At 40.9% G+C, this 19,384-nt stretch overlaps 1 protein-coding gene and 1 non-coding gene across 2 annotated transcripts; both read left to right on the forward strand.

The window, feature by feature from the left end:
- On the forward strand, nucleotides 663-17,609 carry LOC109832187 (pectinesterase-like). Its single transcript, XM_020399618.1, has 4 exons — nucleotides 663-1,446; nucleotides 7,029-7,185; nucleotides 11,195-11,196; nucleotides 16,676-17,609. The coding sequence occupies exons 1-4, from the start codon at nucleotides 728-730 to the stop codon at nucleotides 17,382-17,384; spliced, it is 1,587 nt and encodes a 528-aa protein (XP_020255207.1). The 5' UTR covers nucleotides 663-727; the 3' UTR covers nucleotides 17,385-17,609.
- TRNAH-GUG lies at nucleotides 16,473-16,544 on the forward strand. The gene has a single exon. It is a non-coding gene; the product is annotated as a tRNA-His (tRNA).

Genomic DNA, 19,384 nt, shown 5'->3' on the forward strand with positions numbered 1-19,384 from the left:
CTTTGGTACTACCCCCAACCGCGGATAGATCCCCTCTAGTTCTATTGTTGCAGACAAGACACCTGAGTGAATCTTTTTGACTGTTTAAAATTTTAAATAGAAAATTGCTTCTTCACAAATAGATCTCTTGAGAATAAAAGAGTAAAAAAAATCGTTGAAGGGGTCTATTTGCAAAAAATTAAACTACGAAGGATCACCGGCGAAAGAAACACAAGTCAATTTTAGTAACTCACGAGGCGCCTCTCAAGGCAACACTAATAAATTTTTTGGCGCGAAATTAGGACCACCAACCACTTCAACTAACTTTCAAATAGAATGCTCTCCTTGAAACCCTCCCTCCCTCCTATTTCCCACATTAGATTTTAGATTTTACCAACAAAAGACACACCAAACAAAGAAAATCCAATACAGTCACTCTCCTTCCTCTTTCAAGCTATCAATCTCCAATCAACAAGACAAGGGAAGAGGAGAGGGGGAAACACCAAACACAATCACAACCATTACCAACAACAATGTCGTCGGCGGCAGATGCAATCAACGCGATCCGCAAGAACCGAAGATGGAGAGCCGCCGCCGCAGGCGCACTTGAATCGGCAGCTCCCCAGCCTCCTCCGTCATCCCGTGTCGTCGCTGTGTTGTTGCCACCGTACACCGACCACCCCAACCAAATTCCTCCTCCTCCGCTACATCCTCCGGCGACATCCAAACCTCCTCCAAATCCGTTGAAATGATCTGCAGCTCCACAGACTACACGCACACCTGCCAATCCAGCCTCACCAAGGTCGTCAAGTCCAACAACCCCGACCCGAAAGAACTCGTCAAGGCCGCAATCTCCGTCATCTTCAATGAGGTAGGCGCCGCTTTCAACAAAACAAATCTCATCAAAACCAACGACACCCACATCAAAGGTGCAATCGAAGACTGTCGTGAACTATTCAGAAGTTCGAATGATGAGCTTCACGCATCGTTGAATTTGATCATTGACAGAGGGATCGATCAATTACCGGATCAATCGCATAACATTCGGACTTGGCTGAGCGCAGTGATGTCATACCAGCAGACTTGCATCGATGGATTTCCCGATGGGGACTTAAAAAAGAGGATGAATGAGGGGATGAGGCACGCGAGGGAGCTAACAAGCAACGCGTTGGCGATAGTGAAGCAGGCGGCAAAGTATATGGAGATGTTGAATGTGGATGGGTTAATAGGGAAGAGGAGGTTGTTGGAGGATGTGGAGGATGTGGAGGAGGAGGAGACGGCAACTGCAGAGGACGACGAGTTGCCGTCGTGGATGCCGGAGGGGGATCGGAGGACGCTTAAGGAGAAGAGTCATGATAAGGTTAAGTTGAGCTTGAAGCCTAACGTGACGGTTGCTAAGGATGGGAGCGGGCAATTTAAGACTATATCGGCTGCGCTTGAGAACATGCCTCAGAAATATAATGGAAGGTACGTGCGAATGTACTTTTGTGTTTTGAGTATAAAACTGATACCAAGATTGAAATCACACGGAAACAGTACAGACGCAAACACATAGACGCAAACACATAAATTTTAACGTGGTTATACATCTATGAATAGCAATAAAAAATTGTTCTACTAATTCAAATGATTTTATAAAAGTGAAAACACGCCCTATATATAACTGTGATCATGCATTCAATGTGATGGTGATCGACTGTCGGCGGGAGATTCGAGGACAAACCACCTTTCGATTTGGCTCTGTGAGAGGGTCCATATGATGCCTTTCGTCTCGGTCTTGCGAGCGGGCCAATTAGTACCACATTTTTATTCGGCCATCTTGGATTCGAAAGTTGCCAACTCAGCCTCGTAGGGTGTAGAGGAGTAGGGTCGACTCAAGTAGTGGCTCCGAGTGAGGACATTTTTCGACATAGCCTCCTTAGGTAGGGTTGGAGTGTCAATGTTGCTTGAGTCGTTCTGCCTAGGGTGAAGTTAGTATGGACACGTGTCAGCCCATGGGGGATGATTAACACTTAGCCAATTCTACGTAGTAACATTAGCCCCTTTCACATGGACTCGGGTAGCCGAGTTCGCGTGAAATGAACAGTTGACTGTTGGTACTACGAGGCGCAATTTAAGAGGGATCAGAGAGGGGTAGACAGTGTTGGATAACAACAGCTTGTGGGGGCCACAAGCTTGAACAAAACGCGTGAATGGCAGACATGTGAGCCGATTTCACGTGACCTCGGGCCCACCAAAACACATGAATGAAGCTGGCATTTTTTGTTTCTTTTCAAGCTAGGCCCACCTGAGTTCATGAGTTCATGCACCTATAAAACTACGTTTCTAGGGTTTCGGGATGCGTGCAAGGAGAGGTCTTTGTTTCGGCTGCAGGAGAGAGTGCAGGAGTACGAAGTTGAGGTAGAAACGAGATTCAAAAGTCGGTTGTTTTCTTTTTCGTGGCAGCGCGTGCAAGTGCAGGTGTGCAGTGGGGACAATACGGATTTCGGCTGCTCGCAAGGCAGAGGGGAAAACCGTGTTGACTTGTGCGGTGTGCGAGGAGAAAAGTTACAGAGGCTGTTTTCTTTTTGTGTGAGAGGTTTTGAGAGATTGTGTGAGGGTTTAGATTGAGTGATTGTAAACCCTAGTTGTATCTCTCCCTCTAATAGTAGATCTCTTGAGGTTTGTGGCCATTGTAATAGCTTTTAGGATCCCTCGACGCGCAGTCCTAGAGCTGACGAGAGGAAGAGCAAATATCCTACTTTGATGAGATATTAGGCTTCAGATTCTTGTTCCCTTTGAGAAACAAGAATTCTTTTCGATCTTTCTCTCTTATTGTGCACCAGAAACTCTGCCGAAATTTCCGTTGCGCACAACAAGTGGTATCAGAGCTCGGGCTACGCTTGGGCTATTTGGAGAAGTAGACCAATTTGGAGGCTCGTTAGGGCTTCGTTTGGTGTTAAAGGTGGGATCTTTTGGTAAAGACTCTATCTTTTAGTTTTGGATCTATTCTTCGTTCGTTGGTGTGTAAGATGTCGGGGAAAGAAGGTGCTTCGGGTGTTGAGGGTGGTGCTTCTGGCGCGAAGACCATTCAGAGTTTGAATATCCACTCTATGAAGATAGATGTGGAGAAGTTTAATGGCACAAACAATTTTGGATTATGGAGATGTGAGGTTTTGGATGCGCTGAACGCGCAGAATTTGAAGGATACCTTGGAGTTAGATGGCAAGCCAGATGAGATTGAAGAAAAGGTTTGGAAGAAGATGAATCGAACGGCGTGTAGTGTGATTAGATCTTGTTTGACTCAAGATCTAAAATATGATGTGATGAACGAGACTTCTGCGAAGAAGATTTGGGAGATTCTCGAAAGCAAGTATTTGACCAAGAGTGTGGAAAATCGCTTGCATTTGAAGAGGAGGCTTTATCGTTTCCAATTAAAGAAGGGAACCTCCATTAGAGATCACATGAACCACTACACGAAGCTTCTTGCGGATTTGGCGAATGTGGATGTCATAATTGAGGATGAGGACAAGGCGTTGCTGTTGTTGAGTTCCTTGCCCGACGAGGAATATGAAACCTTCGTCCTTACTCTGATTAATGAGAAGGCATCTCTTTCGTATAGTGAGATCACTGCTGCATTGGTGAATTATCAGCTTCGGAAGAAGGATAAAGAGACTTCGACTGAGTCGGTAGCAGAGGCGTTGGCCGCAAGAGGGAAGGGTCCGAACCGAAAGAATTAGAAGTCACAGTCTAGAGTAGAAAAAGATCAGTGTGTTTGGTGCAAGGAGACTGGTCATTGGAAGAAAGATTGCCCAAAGCTCGACGAATGGATGAAGAATAAGCAGAAGGGAAAAGGGAAGAAACCATCATCAGAAGCAAACATCATATCGGATGGTAATATTTCTGACTCTTCTATTTATTCGCTTTCTATCAGTCCGAAAGATAGCTATTCGGAGGAATCCGAGTGGATGTTGGATAGTGGTGCGACCTATCATGTGTGCCCTAGAAGGGAATGGTTCTCCAGTTTTGAGAAGCTGGATAGTGGTGTGGTGTACATGGCTGATAACCGTGTATGACAGATCCTTGGGATAGGAAGAATTCACATAAAAATATTTGACGGGACTGTTAGGGAGTTAAATGATGTGAGATATGTTCCTTCTTTGAGGAAGAACTTGATCTCAATTGGAGCTTTGGTTGGAGAGGGTCTGAATGTTCGAATTGAGGACATGGTTCTCAAGATTGTGGAAAACTCTTAGATTGTGATGAAGGGCGTCAGGAGGAATAACCTGTATTACTTGACTGGAGGTATAGTGGCAGGTGGAGAACTGGCGACTTCTGTTGATTCGACTAGACTGCGGCATTTAGGGCTTGGCCATTCCAGTATTGATTCCTCGCATAGATTGAAAGAGGGTGTGAAGACCTGCAGTTTGAAGTCCAGTGAACATGTTGATGTGAGCAAGAAGACCGAGGTGAAGTGTGGCACCTCTATTCACCGTGCTAAGGGTCGTTCTGGAGGAGTTCACGTGGATGTTTGGGGACCTTCCAAGGGAGCATCATTGGGAGGTAATAGGCGTTTGGTTTCCTTTGTTGGTGACTGTTCTAGGTGTGTTTGGGTTGCAACCAAATCCCCTTTGGAGAAAGTCCTAGTAGTATCCAACAAATTGAAGAAGTGTGTAATAGATAGAAAGGTGAAGGTACTCCATTCTGATGGGAGGTACAATATGGACCTATTTTTGTATTGGAGCCGAGCTCACGGCATTTCGAGACACTTCGTTGGAAAGGAAATCTTGGGGCAACTAGATAGGTTGACAAATTTGGAGAACCATACCTTGCTGGAGGAGGAACGGTGTTTGTGGTCGAGCAATGGTCTGCAGAAGAGTTTCTGGATAGAGGCTTCGACATATTTGGGTCATCCTATTAAAGAGTTATCAACTGCTGTGATTGGAGGTAAAACTCCATTGGAAGATAGGTCTGGTAGTGTCACTTTAGTTGAGGCTTCGATGATGGAGCTAATTGACTCTCAGCAGGTGGAGAGTTTTGGACAGACCTTAGAGGTATCGCAACGGGTGGAGATTGATGCTACTCCACATTGGGTGGTGATTTTCCCACATACTCCAGGTCATTCTGCATTGGTTGGGATTCCAGCTGAGGTGACACAGCGTGGAAGTCATTTGGATTCGGATGCAGATGATGAGTTGGGTTTTGATTCGAGTGCAGCTGATAGATGCAGTTTATATATGACCATTGGTTCGCCTCAGGTGGAGGTGTTTGAGGCCATTGGAGGTACTATCAGCCGCAGAGTTGATGATATTGGAGAAGGGTTGCGAACTCTTCTATTGGTTTGAGGTCGTTCGCGGCCATTTGGGTGAACTACGTTCGACTTGATTCCTTGGGCAAAAGGATACGTAGGTAGTCTTTCAGATGCAGCCGGGTTTGGATTTTGATGGGGTGAGATCGATTTGGTGAGTTGATACCGACATTTGAAGAGTGTTTGCATTCTTATTTGGGTTCTCGACTTGTCCGTTGTCGTGAATTGTTTCACTTCGTACTGGACACAACAAGTGAGGCATTTGATTTGGTCGGTGTCGGTTCAGTTTTAGAAAAACTTCACCGAGGTGGATAATTGTTGGATAACAGCAGCTTGTGGGGGCCACAAGCTTGGACAAAACGCGTGAATGGCAGACATGTGAGCCGATTTCACGTGACCTCGGGCCCACCAAAACACATGAATGTGAATGGCAGACATGTGAGCCGATTTCACGTGACCTCGGGCCCACCAAAACACATGAATGAAGCTGGCATTTTTTGTTTCTTTTCAAGCTAGGCCCACCCGAGTTCATGAGTTCATGCGCCTATAAAACTACGTTTCTAGGGTTTCGGGATGCGTGTAAGGAGAGGTCTTTGTTTCGGCTGCAGGAGAGAGTGCAGGAGTACGAAGTTGAGGTAGAAACGAGATTCAAAAGTCGGCTGTTTTCTTTTTCGTGGCAGCGCGTGCAAGTGCAGGTGTGCAGTGGGGACAATACGGATTTCGGCTGCTCGCAAGGCAGAGGGGAAAACCGTGTTTACTTGTGCGGTGTGCGAGGAGAAAAGTTACAGAGGCTGTTTTCTTTTTGTGTGAGAGGTTTTGAGAGATTGTGTGAGGGTTTAGATTGAGTGATTGTAAACCCTAGTTGTATCTCTCCCTCTAATAGTAGATCTCTCCCCTCCTTGCCCCGTGGACGTAGGCAGTTTGCCGAACCACGTAAAATTAGTTTGTTTGAGTTTGTGACCATTGTAATAGCTTTTAGGATCCCTCGACGCGCAGTCCTAGAGCTGACGAGAGGAAGAGCAAATATCCCACTTTGATGAGATATTAGGCTTCAGATTCTTGTTCCCTTTGAGAAACAAGAATTCTTATCGATCTTTCTCTCTTATTGTGTACCAGAAACTCTGCCGAAATTTCCGCTGCGCACAACAGACAGTAGACAACCCCCGGGGGGGAGAGTAAAGAGGGAGGCCACCCTCATATCGTTAAGAAAGAAAATAGACAACGTTATCTCTAGTCAAATACAGTATCACCAACTACGTGAACTCCTCAACAAATTCGGGGTACAAAACAAATATGAATTAGCACCAAAAGATACTGTCGTGGTAAATTTTATACAACTGCAATGAATTTTTGGGGGTTTTATTAAAAAAGCACAAATTATTTTTAATAAACAGAAATAGCATAAAGATACCATATAGCAGCTAGTGTTAAAGAAAAAAAATGTAGCAGCAGCAAAAGAAAACACATGATAGATGCAAAATGAGAAATTTCCACATTCCTCTCTAGATCACTCAGTCATTTGTGTCCGAGATGCTTGGAATTCAAACATGTTGCATTGGAATTTCTAAAAGTTCTCTAGGAAATTCCATTTGCTGACAAAACCGGACAACAGAAAATAGGAAAGGACCTGAAATGAGTATCAAAATGACCCACAAGTGGCATTAATTTCGTGATGTCAAATTGTCAAACCAAGTACTCTAATCTGCATAAATAAGCTAATCATCAATGTTTCCCCCTTAAGTTTTTGTTTGATTATGTTTAGGTACGTGATCTATGTGAAGCCAGGAGTCTACGATGAGACGGTGATGGTGACGAGCACCATGAAGAATGTAACCATCTATGGAGATAACGCCACAAATACGATCATAACGGGGAACAAGAATTACATTGACGGCACCAGAACTTTTCAGACTGCAACCGTTGGTAAGCATTACTGACTACATTATAAGCATTATATCTAAACGCAGAAGACATCATAACTACTTTTGCCAATAAAATAAGAAGTATAGAATAATGATCCCAAAGATAAGTCATTCAATTTTTTGGAAAGATGAAAGAATGCGATTACGTTTCTGAGTAAAAATGATTATGTAAAATTTTAGACAGATTTTTTATGTAATTATAGTTTCTAATAGTTTATGTCTTAAAGGATGACGAGGCTTTTTTTTTTAACTCACTTGTAGAAAAACGGGTAATCTAGACGGAAAAACCGTCTAGGTTGCTCCGAATTCCGTCTAGGTTGATCAAACTAGACGAAAATCCGTCTAGATTGCTCAACCTAGACGGAAGGCAATCTAGACAGATAGTGAAATTCTGTCTAGGTAGCAAAACCTAGACGGAAATTCCGTCCAGGTTGCTACTGTAGCAGCCTGGATGGCTACTGTAGCAGCCTGGATGGCTACTGTAGCAACCTAAACGGAAATTCTGCCTAGGTTACTATTTTTCCCTAAAAAATATATTTTAAAACGTTGATTCCCTGTACATTAAATTGCATTCACGATATACACATAAATACATGATTCTTGTATATTTAATATACACCTCCAATCTAATATAATCAATTTTTATATCCAATACACACATCCAACAATCCAATCCAAAATACACGTCCAACAATCCAAATATACACATTTAACAATCTACGCCGATATCCATTTCAGTAAAAACTTTTATTATCTGAATATTTACAACATATACACTAGCAATACCAAGTCATCCGCAACACGAGATGAATAACATAGAGTACACGACATGAATAAAAGTAGAGTACTATTACAAATAAAAAACTGTTCATTACATTAAAAAAAAACTCTCACATCTGTATGCAACACAAATGGTGTTGGTAGATCAAACTTTTGATGTAGAGCTGGAAGTCTGCATAGGAAAAAAAAACATTAATAATATCCAAAGGAATAAATAATCTACAAGTTAGAGAAAAACATATAAACGATAAAACATTACCTAGAAAGACTAGCAGATATCAGAGTTGATCCATGGTATCTGCCAAAATCCAAATATTAAGGATATGTTATAATATTATTAAGCAAACTAAATTGCCATTGTGCACTAATATTTCTTTGTAAAAAATACTGCAGCAATCTAATTAGCATACGATTTTGCACGTGCTATGAATTTCTTCTTATTAGCTAGCTTCCAAGTGCATTGTTATAAACCAACTTCACCTGCAAGCAAATAACTCCTAGTTAAAGCACTAATATATAATCAAATTTCAGCAGTACTTTTCATGTTCTCAATCAATTTATGGTGAATGTATTGCCCAAACCTCTCAAAATTAAGGAAAAAGAAGAAAAGGGTGAAAGGTCATATTCGGATTAATTAGAAACTTGACGAATATTTCTAGCCCTTACTTGGGTCAATTAGATGTTAGATCTACATCATAAAACTTAAGATATAAAACCATATAGCCATGATTAATTCAAAGAGATTAACAAAAATCTAAAAGAGCGGAAGCTTATACCTGAATCCATTGCTTGATCTTGATTTTGGGTTTTGGATCTTCTAACCTTAGGGTTTTCTCTTTAGCCGAATTTCTCTCTTAGATGGGGGTGAAGAGAATTAGAGAATGTAGTAACCCTAGATTAGGGACCATAACCCCTTATTTATAGATGTTGTACTTTTGTAATTTAGCCCCTCAATAAATCACAATTACAACCTGGTATCTGCACATATAACCCCATGATTATATTTAAATACCCATTAACCCAACTTAATTGATCACTTTAGTGGGTTATCCTGAAAGATAGCAATACACATTGATTAATCATATGTGCCCACAAATAGATTTATTAGATTAAATCCAACAATCTCCCACTTGGGCACCATATGATTCCTTAAATTGTGTATAACCTTATGAGCTCAAAAATTGCTATCACTGAAAAGGTATTTCCGAACAATCTCGTCCATTGACTATATCAATATAGGATCAAAGCGGCCTTCGTCACATTTATCGTGACTCGACCCATCAATGGTCACATATACCAATACAATCAAACGACATAGATCAATCATGGATGTGCAGCATGAAAATTACATGCAATGTGATCAGTACATGTCTATTTTCAACTGGTCCTCCTTAGTGAGGTCAAAACCAAACATAATGTAACAGAGTGTCTTAACTGAATACTTTATTCTGATCAGACAATACAACCAAACATAAAGCACCACAAATACAAACTCCCACTAAAACATAATATCCTCAAATAATACCACACCCATATGAGCAGTATGCTCATGAAAGACCTTAGGTGGCAATCCCTTAGTAAGAGGATCAGCTATCATGGAGTTTGTCCCAATGTGCTCTATGGATATCTGTCCACTCTGTACCCTTTCTTTCACAACCAGGAACTTAATGTCAATATGTTTTGACTTAGTTGAGCTCCTGTTGTTATTGGAATACATTACTGCAGATTTATTGTCACAATATAACCTTAGTGGTCTTTCAACATTTTCCAAAATGCGCAGTCCCGTGACAAAATTTCGCAGCCATATTCCCTGATTGGATGCCTCATAGCAAGCTACAAATTCTGCTGCCATAGTGGAGGAAGCTACTAGTGTTTGTTTGACACTTTTCCATGATATAGCTCCTCCTGCTAACATATAAATGTAGCCTGATGTAGACTTCCTGCTATCTTGGCATCCAGCAAAATCAGAGTCCGAATACCCAATGACCTCTAATTTCTCTGATTTTCTGTATGTGAGCATGTAATCTTTTGTTTTCTGAAGATACCTCATAACCCTTTTGACTGCTATCCAATGATCCATACCAGGGTTGCTTAAGTATCTGCCTAACATCCCAACAATGTACGCAATATCCGGACGCGTACATACCTGAGCATACATTAGACTTCCTACAGCCGAAGCATAAGGAATCTTCTGCATTTCCTGAATTTCAAGGTTACCTTTAGGGCACTGATTGAGACTAAACTTGTCTCCTTTAGCAACAGGGGTGTCACCTGGTCTGCAATCTTGCATGCCAAACCTTTTAAGTACCTTATCGATATAGCTCTTTTGTGATAATCCAAGAATACCCCGAGAGCGATCTCGATGTATCTGGATCCCTAATATAAAAGAGGCGTCCCCAAGATCTTTCATCTCAAAATTCTTTGATAGAAATCTCTTGGTTTCGTGCAACATGCCTATATCATTAGTGGCAAGCAAGATGTCATCCACATACAGAACCAGAAAAATATACTTACTCCCACTGAACTTGTGATATACACAGTCATCAACAATGTTCATCTCAAAACCGAACGAGATAACTATTTGTTGAAACTTATGATACCATTGACGAGGAGCTTGCTTGAGTCCATAGATGGATTTCCTTAATTTGCAAACCATATTCTTTGGGTCTCCTGACACAAAGTTTTCTGGTTGCACCATATAAATCATCTCATCAATGTCTCCATTGAGAAATGCAGTCTTAACATCCATCTGATGTAACTCAAGATCATAATGAGCAACAAGTGCCATGATTATTCTGAAAGAGTCTTTCGATGAAACCGGAGAGAAAGTCTCTGTATAATCAATGCCTTCCTTTTGAGTATAGCCTTTAGCCACAAGACGCGCCTTATACCTCTCCACATTACCGTTTGCATCCCGCTTGGTTTTAAAAATCCATTTACAACCAATTGGTTTTGCACCTTCTGGCAATGGGACAAGTTCCCAAACCTTATTGTCTTGCATAGACTTATACTCTTCATTCATGGCATCAATCCACTGTTGAGAGTTAGAACTTTTCATGGCCTGAGAGAAGTTGATTGGATCATCTTCTAACATTCCACTACTTTCCTCATGTTCTTGGAGAAATACAATATAATCATCCGGAATAGCATTTCTCCTTTCTCTCGTGGATCTCCTTAATGGCACTGGTTCTTGAGGTTGTTGAGTTTGTTCTTCTGGAACAGGGAGTTGTTCAACATTATCATCTTGAGGTTCCGGATTTACTTCTTGAGCAACAACAGGTATAGGAACCTGAATATTGTCAAAAGTAACTGTATGGATTGGATCTGAAGCCAATTCCTCCTCAAAACTAATGTCTCTAACCTTATTTCTCCCCCCAAACTCAACATCCTCAAAGAATGTTGCTGTTCCCGTCTCAAAAATATTCCTTATAGTGGGATCATAAAACTTATAGCCCCTAGAGCGATCAGGGTACCCAATAAAGTAGCTGCTAACTGTTTTGGAGTCCAATTTCTTTTCATTTGGCCTATAAGGCCTTGCCTCAGCTGGACATCCCCAAATATGTAAATGCTTTAAACTGGGCTTTCGACCAGTCCAAAGCTCATAAGGTGTTTTAGCAACTGCTTTACTTGGTACTCTATTCAGAATGTAAGCTGCTGTCTTAAGTGCTTCTCCCCAGAGTGACTCTGGTAAAGAAGAATGAGCAATCATACTTCTTACCATATCCTTAAGAGTCCTGTTTCGTCTTTCAGCTACACCATTCATGCTAGGTGAACCCGGCATAGTGTACTGTGGGACGATACCGCATTCCTCTAGGTATCTAGCAAATGGTCCTGGACGTTGTTCACCTGAACCATCATATCTACCGTAGTACTCACCACCACGATCAGATCTGACGGTTTTAATTCTTCTGTTGAGTTGATTCTCAACTTCAGCTTTATAGGCTTTGAACATGTCCAGAGACTCAGATTTTTCATGAATAAGATATAGGTGCCCATAACGTGAGTAATCGTCTATGAATGATATAAAATATTGTTGACCATTCCAGGATTCCGTAGGGAATGGCCCACAAATATCCGTATGTATCAATTCTAAGACATCCGAAGATCTGTTGGCACCTAATCTCTTCACTTTGGTCTGTTTTCCCTTGATACATTCAACACATACGTCGAAGTCCGAAAAATCAAGGGAATCCAAAATGCCATCAGACACAAGACGCTCAACTCTACCTTTTGAGATATGACCTAAGCGCTTATGCCATAATGTCGCCGAATTTTCCTTATTTAATTTACGCTTAGTACCACGTGATTCCACATGCAAGGATTCATTGTAAGAAGCAATTGTATCAAGCAAATATAGGTTGTCATAAATACTCAAGTAACCGGTTCCCACAACATTTGAATTAAAAGATAAACTGAATTGACTGTTTCCAAATGAACAAGAATAACCTGATTTGTCCAATACAGAAACAGAAACCAAATTCCGTCTAAAAGACGGTACTACAAAAGTATCTTTTAAATCCAAATAATAACCAGTTCCTAACAACAACCTAAAGTGCCCAATTGCTTCCACATCTACCGATTGTCCGTCGCCCACAAAGATGTGTCTTTCAACATCACTTGGCTTTCGGTAGCTCAGGCAACCCTGCATAGAAACACTTATGTGAGTAGTAGCACCAGAGTCTAACCACCAAGTGTTTCTAGGTACTGAAGCTAAATTAACCTCAGAACAGACCAAAGCAAGGAACGTACCCTTATTATCACGCCAGGCGTGATATTTTGTACAGTCCTTCTTTACATGTCCAGGCTTCTTACAGAAGAAACAACCCTGATTATCCTTATGTTGTTTCTTCTCAACTGGACCCTTAGCAGCTTCCTTATCATTCTTCCTTTTCTTGCCCTTATCCTTAGAGGCATAGGCCAAATGAGCACTTTCTGTCTTATCTTGCTTCAACCTGTCTTCTTCTTGCACACAGTATGAAATGAGCTCATTTAGAGTCCATTTCTCCTTTTGACAGTTATAACTGACCTTAAATTGGTTAAACTGTGCAGGAAGAGACAACAAAACCAGATGCACTAATAACTCGTCACAAAGATCGAGTTTAAGTGCCTTAAGCTTTGAAGCAATATGAGACATTTCCATAATGTACTCCCTGATATTTCCTTTGCCCTTATACTTCATTGAAATCAAGCGAGCTAAAAGCGTGCTTGTTTCTACCTTATCGTTTTTCGCAAAACGCTTCTCAATTTCGGCAAGGAAATCTTTAGCCTTAGTAATCCCTTCGGATTCTATGCCCCTGAAGGCTTCCGGAACGCCGCGCTTAATGATCATGAGACTCATGCGATTTGAACGCTCCCACTTCTCATGCTCCTTCTTTGCATCAGGAGTGCTATCCGCATTGAGAGGTTGGGGTTGTTCAGTTCTTAATGCATAGTCAAGATCCATGCAGCCAAGAACAATTAATATGTTCTCTTTCCAAACCTTGAAGTTTGTCCCATTTAGCATGGGAATTGAGTTGATGTTAGCAGAAATTGTTGCAGCAGATGCATTAGCTGAAATAAAACAAAAGAAGCTCACATCAATAACCATAATCAATATCATTCAAATAATGACAGTCCCCATCCAAGATATCGGGCACAACATTAATATCAAGTCTTTGGACAGTAATATTAACTTGTAAGTGATACCTTGTTGCAATGATCAAACATTGACAATAACTCATGTCAAATAATGAAACTATCTTTGGATCGATTCATTATTCACATGTAAACCTTATAATTGTCACACGCTTATCATCGCAGATGTGTATACAGTCTAAATAAATATTAACCTTCCTTTGGGCCGATTAAATATTTACACGAAAGCATACACACAAACATCTCACATTCCTTATGAACAACCTACACAAGAGAGGTTACTTTGGCAACTTCTTGTTTCAATTAATCAATTGGAGTGAGAGACAACCTTAATACCTTAGTGTCATAATATTTGAATTAAATAATTGATTAAGAACCGAATTAGATTTAAAAAAGATTTTAAATCAACTGAATTTCCAAAACTTAATTGGGGTCTTACAGCTTAATTAGGGCCCATAACTTAATTGAATAAATTAAATATACCAAAGTGGACCCATGAAAAGCCGAGGCTTAACCATAATGAACACGAAGTTCCCTTAACTTCGAACGCAAGGTTCGACTGTATTGAGTACGAGACTCACTTAAGCACGAACGCGAGGTTCGTCTGAAAATGAACGAACGCGAGGTTCGTTTGATAAAAGAACGCGAGGTTCAACTTGGGAACGAACGCGAGGTTCGTTAAAAAAAATGAACGCAATGTTCAACTTAAGTACGAACGCGAGTTTCGACTGAAGTAAAATTGAACGCAGAGTTCATCCTGAGTACGAACGCAAAGTTCGACCTGAGAACGAACGCAAAGTTCGTTTAAAATTGAACGCAGAGTTCATCCTGAGTACGAACGCAAAGTTCGACCTGAGAACGAACGCAAAGTTCGTTTAAAATTGAACGCAGAGTTCATCCTGAGTACGAACGCAAAGTTCGACCTGAGAACGAACGCAAAGTTCGTTTAAAATTGAACGCAGAGTTCATCCTGAGTACGAACGCAAAGTTCGACCTGAGAACGAACGCAAAGTTCGTTTAAAATTGAACGCAGAGTTCATCCTGAGTACGAACGCAAAGTTCGACCTGAGAACGAACGCAAAGTTCGTTTAAAATTGAACGCAGAGTTCATCCTGAGTACGAACGCAAAGTTCGACCTGAGAACGAACGCAAGGTTCGTTTGAGGTAACCACCTCCTCAATTTTCGCCATGAACCCTTAGGGTTTCAAATTGAAACCGCCACCGAACCCAAAAAATCTTTGATTTTTATTTTCAAAACAGATCCAGAATTGGAAAAAATTGAAGAAAAATCAAAAAAATTCCAAAAAGTTACTGTTCACCGACGATTTTTTCGGTTACTGTTCATCCAAAAAAACTTTACTTTTCACCCGAAAAAAATTTTCGTTACTGTTCACCGAACATTACTGTTCATCCGAACCCAAAAAATGAATCTTTAACCAGAGATTTAAGATCAAAAACCCAATAAAACTTAAATCCCTAAGAATTAATCAAGGTGGCTCTGATACCACTTGTTAGATCTACATCATAAAACTTGAGATCTAAAACCATATAGCCATGATTAATTCAAAGAGATTAACAAAAATCTAAAAGAGCGGAAGCTTATACCTGAATCCATTGCTTGATCTTGATTTTGGGTTTTGGATCTTCTAACCTTAGGGTTTTCTCTTTAGCCGAATTTCTCTCTTAGATGGGGGTGAAGAGAATTAGAGAATGTAGTAACCCTAGATTAGGGACCATAACCCCTTATTTATAGATGTTGTACTTTTGTAATTTAGCCCCTCAATAAATCACAATTACAACCTGGTATCTGCACATATAACCCCATGATTATATTTAAATACCCATTAACCCAACTTAATTGATCACTTTAATGGGTTATCCTGAAAGATAGCAATACACATTGATTAATCATATGTGCCCACAAATAGATTTATTAGATTAAATCCAACATTAGAAACTCAATGAACATTTCTAACCCTTACTTGGGTCAATTGACAAACAGAAACTAAGAATACAGAAACAAACCTGAGAACCATTTGCTTAATTCTAAACCACTGTTGGTGAAAAATACTTTTCCCATCTTTCTTGCAGTAAAAATCTCAAGAATTTCTTTTGCAAGATCATGTAAGAACGTAAACATAGAAATTCAGCATACATTTCTGCAAGTGTTTCTGAAGGCTTGCCAGCTACAGCAAATAAACCAACAAATTAACATTGCAACAATGGCACTTTAGAAACAAGTGATTCCAAAAGGAGTGGTAAAAAGGCAATTTATTTAGATGTTCAGTCGCAGCAGCTACAAGTCGAGTCACTTAAAAATAACATTTTTAGCTAGAAGGCCTTGTGGTATTACTCCTGACAACTTATTATTCTGCACATACTTGCAATCATCAGAATTTACACGATAACTCAACATTCTACATATAATACTAAGCGATTGAAATGTAGAATACCAAAGAATTCAAAAAAGAAGACTTCCCCCCCTTATAGTCAACCTCTCTAATGATTTAAGTTTACATGCGTGCAGAAAAAAACTTTAATCATAGATTTCTAGCTTATGGATTCTAAATACCAAATATATTATAGTCATCACTTGCAGACATAACCCCTTCCGTGACACAACAAGCGAGAACTGTATTTGTCATATCATGTTTTGGACGTGCCTGAAATAAACAAATACCCGTAAAATCAAACGCGGATCTACATATTTGAGTTGGATTCTCTTTTTAAATATTTTATTAGTGAGTTTATAATGGTAATTTATTAGTACATGAATGCTCGAAATAAAATAAAATAAAACGCCGAAAGTATTAAGGATCCTAGGAATAGAATATTTCAAATATATTAAAACGTTGAACAAGGTCACCAAAGTGGCTGTAGTTTAGTGGTAAGAATCCTACGTTGTGACCGTAGAGACCTGGGCTCGAATCCCAGCAGCCACAATCCCAAAATTTTTAATTTTTTCAATCATATTTCTCGTTTCTTTTTTTAAAAAAAATTCCCATAGCACGTAAAGTGCCCGCTTGTTAACAACTTGTTTTGTAACATAAATTTTACTACTATGTAAACGCAGCTGCCATTTTGGCCACGGATTCATGGCCATGGGCCTAACAATCCGCAACAACGCCGGCGCCATAAAACACCAGGCGGTGGCGCTCCGCGTCCAATCTGACCGCTCCCTCTTCCTCAACTGCAACTTCGAGGGATACCAAGACACCCTCTACGCTCAAACCCACCGCCAATTCTACCGCGCCTGCGTCATCTCCGGCACCATCGACTTCATCTTCGGCGACGCGTCCGCTATCTTCCAGAACTGCCTCATCCTCGTCCGCCGCCCCCTCGACAACCAACAGAACATAGTAACCGCCCAAGGCCGCGTCGACCGCCACGAGAACACCGGGTTCGTCCTCCAACGGTGTCGCATCGTGCCCGACCCCAGTTTAAAACCCGTCGCGGAAAAGTTCCGGTCGTATCTGGGCCGGCCCTGGAAGGAGCATTCGAGGATAGTGATCATGGAGAGTGAGATTGGGGATTTGATTAGTCCTGAAGGGTACATGCCTTGGGAGGGAGAGTTCGCGCTCAAGACGCTGTCATACTCTGAGTACAAGAATACTGGACCGGGGTCAGATTTTAAGGCTCGGGTTAAGTGGCCTGGGATTAAACTGTTTGAAAAGGATGAGGCTGAGTTGTTTACAGCGACTAACTTTATCCAGGTTCGGGATTGGGTTAAGAAGACCGGATACGGGGTTAAAGTGCCCCTTAGATTGGGATTGTACGGTTGAGATTTGAGATTGTGATCGAGCCTTGTTTAGAAGGTAATTGCGTCGATGTTGGGCTCCCTATTGCTCGACGCTGGTCTCTGGGGAGAGAGATGTAGCAAATCACAGGAAACGTTAATAGCTTAACAATTGTTTTTTCCCCTCATTACGTATATTTTTCAGTTTAGTGACTTGTAATGTAATGTTCAGTAATTTGTATATTGCCAACATTGGTTTGATTGGAAGTGTGAGCTCAATTTCCATTAAGGTCTCCTTATAATCTATTTTGAGGATTAAGCTAGTTTGAATCATCTTATCACCTTGCACCCTTCTTTTAGTAACCGTGCCAAGATGGCCAGGAAATTTATTGACTAGAGGAAATACTAAAGAGCATGAATGAAGATAAAAAGGAGGCAGATAGGAGGCGTACAGCACGAAGGGATACCATGAAAAGGATTAGAGAACGTAAACGACTAATGCCGCCACTTGAATCAAGGTGTCACGTTGCTCTGAGTCGGACGTTTGCCCTGTTGTAAAGTGATGTTGTCATATCAAAAGGAAGATGATCGTACAATCAGTTGACAAAAAGGATACGCATCTATGAGTTTATTCCGAAACAAACCACGCCCAAAAAAAAAAGAGATTGGATTAGACAATAGTCAACAAGAACATAGTGTGCTCAACTCCTCTGGCCACACCTAGAATGCACTCTCAAAGAATTTAGCATTAATTGTTTACATGTTATCTAAATTATATCCTAGCGTCACGCGTCAATAAAAACAGTCAATTTTCTCCCAAAAACACAAAACAATGTAAATCAACAAGGAACCAAAACCCCAAAAACAGCGTATCACAACAACAATTAACTTCCTTCAAAACCAAACAAAGTCCAGGCTTAATTAGAAGGCACTCCACTCTTTTGAATCCATCCACGCCCTCCCAAAAACCCACCACCAACAGTAAACTTCTTAGCTTTCTTCTCATCCGTCCTTCTCGATCAACCCCTTCCACTTCACTCTATCCTCAGTCGGCGCCCAGCTCGCCCCAAAATTCCCGGACTCCCCGTAAAATATGGTCTCCGGGTGCCGAGACTCCGGCCCACGGCAACCACCCCTTTCGCATCGACAACCCCCGCCAGCGACGACTTCAGAAACACCGTCGTCAAGTAATATTCCTCCAAGGCGGACCCAAATACACACTAACATCACTCAAATCCCCAGAAGTACGGACTCACGTTGCATCCATGAATGGAGATCCCCGTGTTTTGGTTCAGGTCAATTTTGCGTTGCGCGGTGACTGTGTCCCTTTGGCCTTCCATGGGGAGTCTGGGGAAAATGTTGCAGTTCTGGAGGATGACTGGCGGTTGGCGTGCGCGTAGAGGGTGTCTTGGTATCCGTCGAAGGTGCAGCTGTGGAAGATCGATCGAGTGGTCGGGGTTGGACATGAGGGCCACGGCTTGGTGTTTTGATGAGCCGGCGGTGTTCATGAAGCCCGTGTCAATTTGCGATGAAGCCCTTGCCGAATGCCGCTGCATTAATACTGAAAGATACTTAGGATCGAGATGTACGATATATTGTCAAATTTAAAGTTTCAGAATTTTCCTAAATTTGCTTAATTTTTTGCCTCTTCTGTCATAAAACGCATCGAAATCTTATGAAATCTTATTCCAATTGGCAGTGCTTGTGTATTACGTTCTGAAATACAAAAGAGGTTAGTTTACTATAGTTCAACGAAATATATTTGTTATTTTGTATATTTCATTTGTATTATTAAACAATAACTAATATTCAAGATTTATATTTCAAATTAACTTAAGGAAAAAAAAACCATTAGCTATATATAAACGATTCTTCAAAATATACTATGACTAGGTCTTCCTAAAAATTTGCTAATCATAAAAGAAGTGTTCAAAGTTGTTTTAAGAGTGTCAATACAATGTCTTATTATATCGATGAGATCATTTTCTAGATGTTTTTAGTTATGATTTGATATCAATATAGAAAAAGAATTAGTCTCACCAAGTG

Source organism: Asparagus officinalis, chromosome 3 (genome assembly GCF_001876935.1).
Source record: "Asparagus officinalis chromosome 3, Aspof.V1, whole genome shotgun sequence".
In the NCBI taxonomy this organism is placed as follows: Eukaryota; Viridiplantae; Streptophyta; class Magnoliopsida; order Asparagales; family Asparagaceae; genus Asparagus; species Asparagus officinalis.

Coding starts and splice junctions, on each gene's coding strand:
- LOC109832187 (XM_020399618.1), top strand. CDS start 728: ATGATCTGCAGCTCCACAGACTACACGCACACCTGCCAATCCAGCCTC. Junction 1,447..7,028: donor CCTCAGAAATATAATGGAAG/GTACGTGCGAAT, acceptor GATTATGTTTAG/GTACGTGATCTATGTGAAGC.